General features: G+C 59.8%; 1 protein-coding gene across 14 annotated transcripts; it reads right to left on the reverse strand.

Annotated features, from left to right (window-relative positions):
* Positions 1-1580: 1580 nt before the first annotated feature.
* Positions 1581-4244, reverse strand: Cdkn1c (cyclin-dependent kinase inhibitor 1C). 14 transcript variants are annotated; one of them, XM_087616828.1, is made up of 4 exons: positions 4099-4244; positions 3056-3921; positions 2371-2509; positions 1581-2275 (listed from the first exon to the last, which is right to left on the reverse strand). In XM_087616828.1, the coding sequence occupies exons 2-3, from the start codon at positions 3912-3914 to the stop codon at positions 2376-2378; spliced, it is 993 nt and encodes a 330-aa protein (XP_087472954.1). In that variant the 5' UTR covers positions 3915-3921; positions 4099-4244; the 3' UTR covers positions 1581-2275; positions 2371-2375. The 14 variants fall into 14 exon arrangements, with proteins under 14 accessions (XP_087472954.1, XP_087472860.1, XP_087472785.1 ...); XM_087616734.1 differs by having other exon boundaries at positions 1581-2280; XM_087616659.1 differs by having other exon boundaries at positions 3020-3921.
* Positions 4245-4736: the final 492 nt, after the last annotated feature.

Here is a 4736-nt window from a genome sequence, read left to right on the forward strand (position 1 = left end):
TACCCACCATCATGAGTCATTACCACTTGAATGGTTAGTACCACAGTCCTACCAACCACCCCTCTGTCTTGGGCTCAGGACAGGGCAGTACCACCCAACATCCTCCATGCCTAAGGCAACAGCCATAGGACACCAAATATTCCCCCAGCTCATACAGAGAAACCTGTTCCCAAGGTCAAACAGACCTGGCTGGGGCCACATAGACTCAGAGTCAAGTGTGTCATGTTGCTTCCTAGATCAGGGATCTTAAGTATCTGCTGCAGACCCTGCCACACCCTCAAAATGGCCTCTGTGTCCTCACACAGCCCTGGATGCTGCTGAGGAACCCCCAAAGCAACACAGAATGTGGGGTTACAGGTGGGCCCTAGGTTTAGTGTTTGTAAGAATCATGGCAGAGAACAGAGGCCTGACTGACTTGCGCACAGAGGCCTCTCTGCACTGTGTGTATATGTCACAAAGCTCATTGCGGTCCTTGAGACCCCATGACTAACTGCCAGGCTTCTGGCCCAGTATTCTCCTAACAGTTAGGACCTAACTCGTGCCTCTGCTGTCCAGCACCTCAAGTACCATGGCCACCCTCAAGACACAAAGGAAAGGGCTGCTCTAGCACACAGGTGAATGCTGGAAGTTTCCCCCGCCCCCATGGGCTCATACAATAAGTAGCTTTCCTTGCTAGATTCTAATTCCTGGGCTACCAACAAGTGAGGGCTGCTGCAGGCAGCAGGACCTGCCCTCCTTGAGGTCTGCCCTCTCAATGGGGTGGGAGCATTTCTCAAAGCCTGACCACACTAGGCCTCTAAGGTACTCAGGGAAGGCTTAGTTAATCATATGCCCCCCACACATCTGTAAAATCTTGGTCCAGCCTTATACAGCCTGATAATGTCCGTGAGTTCTCTCCTGGCCCACAAAACTTTGTAAGGGCTTCATGGGACAATCTGTTTTATGTCATACCTTCTCCTTTGAAAGCCATCACTTTATAGGCAGGTATGTAAAGAACCCTTCCCGTTTTGAACTAAAAAGGGGTCTCTTTGGATCCAGTGGACCAGCAGGAAACAGGGCATGGGGATGTGGGGGCCACAGCTTTGAATTCTCACACAGAAGCTAGGTCAGGACCCACCCCCAGTCCATCTCACCCTGTGTTCTCCCCCAGTATCTGTTCATCACCCCCTTCCCACTCCCTACCAAACTATCATGCTGCCTGTTCTTGGGGAAGCTCTGATTTGTGGACCTAGGGGTCCTGGACTTTCAGGGCTCCACTGTATTTGGCACGGAGAACTTCTATGGTATGTGGGAGCTTACATTGTTCTAAGCCCTGCAAGTGCCCATCAGGGTCCGGCTGGAGTTAGACAAAACAGAGTGTCTATTAGGGACAGACACTTGTTTCCCAAACTCCTGAGAAGCAGGTCAGTAGGTCCTGTGAAAGTTGTTCCCCTTCCTTGTAAGCAGACAACACTCTGTCAAGTGATGGTGATGTCAAATGATGTTCGGCTGACTCCCCTCTTGCTCCAGACCCCACCCACCCACCATATTCATTTGCCTCAGCTCTGAGCCACAAACGTGTAAAAGAACAAGACTTCGAGTGTGATTTTTGTTGGGCCTCTTTATTTAGAACCTGGCGGACGAGGAGCCCTGGGCAGTTGGTATGGGCAGTACAGGAACCATTTTTCGACAGTCTGGTCACCAAGTTTAAGAGCAATCTAATAATGTGGAGGACACTGTCAGCTAACTGAAGATGAATGTGTGGGGGCTTTTACTCAACAACCATTCCTCTAGAGTCTAATACAAAAGTAGATTTACATTTGTGGGTAATCTGAAGCTGGTGATTTCTAGTGCCTTTGGTAATAATCAATAAGCCAGCAGTTGCGCGGCAGAGGGATCCACGCATGGATAAATACAAACATTAAATTAGCATAATTTTTAACTTTTTGTACAAATATACATGTTTTTCCTTTTTCTCGTCTTTTTCCTTCGTTCTACATTTTCTAGTTTCTCTCTCTTTTTTTCTTTTTATCTTTTTGCACTGAGAGCGAGTAGAGATTAAACATTTTACATAAATGATTTAAAGCTTTACACCTTGGGACCAGCGTACTCCTTGCACATGGTACAGAGTGTTCTCAATACATTGCACAGTTTTCAGATTTCCACAAAACCGTGGGCTGCTCTGCGCAGCCATCTCCGGTTCCTGCTACATGAATGAAAGGTCCCAGCCGAAGCCCAGAGTTCTTCCATCGTCCGCTGCCCAGATGCCCAGCAAGTTCTCTCTGGCCGTTAGGCTCTAAACTGCGGGGAGAGGGACTCAGGTGAGCAGGCATGACGGGAACCCCCCGGGAGCGGCCCCTCCGCGACCCCCGGGGGGAACGCCAGACTCACCTAACTCATCGCAGACGTTTGCGCGGGGTCTGCTCCACCGCGCCCACCCCAGGAGCCACGTTAGGAGAGGGACACCCTGCAGGGACATCGTTCGACGCCTTGTTCTCCTGCGCAGTTCTCTTGCGCTTGGCGAAGAAGTCTGCGGGCGACAACGCGCGCCGGTCAGGGCGGGGCCGTCCCGGAGACCAGCGAGGGGACCCGCGGAGTGCGCAGGGCGCGGGGCCGGGGTGGGGGCGCCATCCCCGCCCGCGCCGAGGTCCGCGGCGGGTCAGCTTTGTTTACGTCGCCGCGCAATGTGCTGTGTAAGCATTTCCCCTTGTCCCGCGGCCAAGCCCCCCGGGGCTGCCGCCGCACTTAACCCCCTCCATGCCGCACACACGGCTCCCTAAGGGGCTCCCGCGGCCCGAGCCAAAGACCGCGATCCGAGTGGGTCGCGGCCAGGCTCGCCCTCCCACTGCACGCTCGGGAGCCTTGAAGCTGCACCCCTACCAGTAGGAAAGGGGTGCGGGCGCAACCGCGCCCTAAGCGCCGCGGGCCCTTTAATGCCACGGGAGGAGGCGGGGACCGGGCGAGGCCCCCGAGGGCGAGGGAGAGCCCGGCCGGCCGGACAAAGCGAGGCCGGGCCGGGGCGGGGCCGTGCGGGGCTCACCAGAGATGAGAGGCCCCGACAGCTTCTTGATCGCACCGTTCGCATTGGCCGCAGCAGTCCCGGCTGCAGGACGTCCTGGAATCCCCGAGAGAGGCTGGTCCTTCAGCTCCTGATTCTCGTCCTGCTCCTCGACCAGCTCCCCGTTCTGCCCCTCGACTGGCTCCTCGTCCTTCTCCTCGACCGGCTCTGCGCCCTGCTCCTCCACCGGCTCCTCGTCCTTCTCCTCGACCGGCTCCGCGCCCTGCTGCTTGCCCTGCTCAGAGACCGGCTCAGCTCCCAGCTCATCACCCGGCTCAGCACCCGACTCCTCGCCCTGCTCAGAGACCTGCTCAGAGACCTGCTCAGGGACCTGTTCCTCGCCGTCCTGAGTCGCCACGTCTGGGATCGGGTCTGGAGTCGAGTCCGAGGTCGCGACCGGGGTCACGTCCGGAATCGGGTCTGAGGTCAGATCTGAGGCCGGGGCCGGGGTCGCGGGTGGGGTGGGCTCCGCGACCACGGCCGAGGCTGGGGCGCTGGGCGGCTGCTCAGGCGCCTCCTCTAGGCCGTCGGGGCCCTCGCCAGCCGGCGGCCCAGAACGCGGGATGACAGCCACAGCCACCGGAGGTGGCCGGGGCCCCAGCTGCAGGCGACAGCGCCCCACCTGCACCGTCTCGCGGTAGAAGGCGGGCACAGACTCGCTGTCCACCTCCATCCACTGCAGACGACCAGGGCCTCGAAGAGGCACATCCTGCTGGAAGTTGAAGTCCCAGCGGTTCTGGTCCTCGGCGTTCAGCTCCGCCAGGCGCATCCGCAGCTCGCGGCCCAGCTCCTCGTGGTCTACAGGCCCGAAGAGGCTGCGGCAGGCGCTGCTGCGCGCTATCACTGGGAAGGTGTCGCTGGAGGCCAAGCGTTCCATCGCTGTTCTGCTGCGGAGGTACACGTCGGACATGCCCATGGTCGAAGGCTGTGCAAACGCGGGCAGCGAGAAAGAAGGGAACGGGAGGAGAAGGAAGAGGGGAGAGGAGGAGGGCGGAGGCTGGGCGTGGGTGAGACCCCTTGCACAGCCCGCGTCCACCTCAGCCTAGGGACGCGGCGGCTACCTGGCTAATTGGTGATGGACGGCTCCTGCGTCTCGATCGTTTGTCCTGTCCAGCTTGGGCCGCGCCCCCTCGGAGCTTGCCTGCCTGTTCGCTTGCTCTCAGTCGGGCCTAGCCGGCACCCCTCGAGCACAGCGCACTCGGCCTGTGGAACGCCCAGACCGCTGCGCCCCTTTATACGCGCTGGCCCCACCCCCGCGCGCGCGGGCCTCCTCACGATTAGCATAATGTAGTATTTTCAGTTTCAACAACACCGCTGCGATTGGAGGGCGCACCCCGCCCCGCCCACAGAGGCCCGGCCCCCGCGCCGCGCTCATTGGCCGAGCGCACACACCCCCGGGGCCGGGCGGGGCGGGCGAGGGGCGTGCTCTGATTGGCGGCCGCGCGGCGAGCGGGCTGCGCGGGACAAGGGGCGGGGCTCGAGTTAAAGAGCTCTGCGGGCGGTAACGTGACACCGCGACGCCCCTCCCCCTCGCCCCATCCCCCCCGCCCCCCCGCGGGCTCCTTTGTCTGCAGGCGGGGGCTCGCGCAGCCGCGACGCGCGCGCCCCCTCGGACCATGAAGCTGGGCACAGCCCCTCAGTGATGCCGACGTCGCTGCAGGTCCCTCGGTTCCCGCAGCCCGCGCTAGCCCTAGGAGTG

The sequence above is a fragment of the Rattus norvegicus genome, chromosome 1, assembly GCF_021556685.1.
Source record: "Rattus norvegicus strain SHRSP/BbbUtx chromosome 1, alternate assembly SHRSP_T2T, whole genome shotgun sequence".
NCBI lineage: Eukaryota > Metazoa > Chordata > Mammalia > Rodentia > Muridae > Rattus > Rattus norvegicus.

Bases quoted from the DNA above. Each gene is read 5' to 3' on its own strand.
- Cdkn1c (XM_087616467.1), bottom strand. From the start codon at position 3,953: ATGGGCATGTCCGACGTGTACCTCCGCAGCAGAACAGCGATGGAACGC. The intron at 2,510-3,019 runs GTGAGCCCCGCA...TGTCGCCCGCAG, and splicing joins GTCGGGGCCTCTCATCTCTG to ACTTCTTCGCCAAGCGCAAG.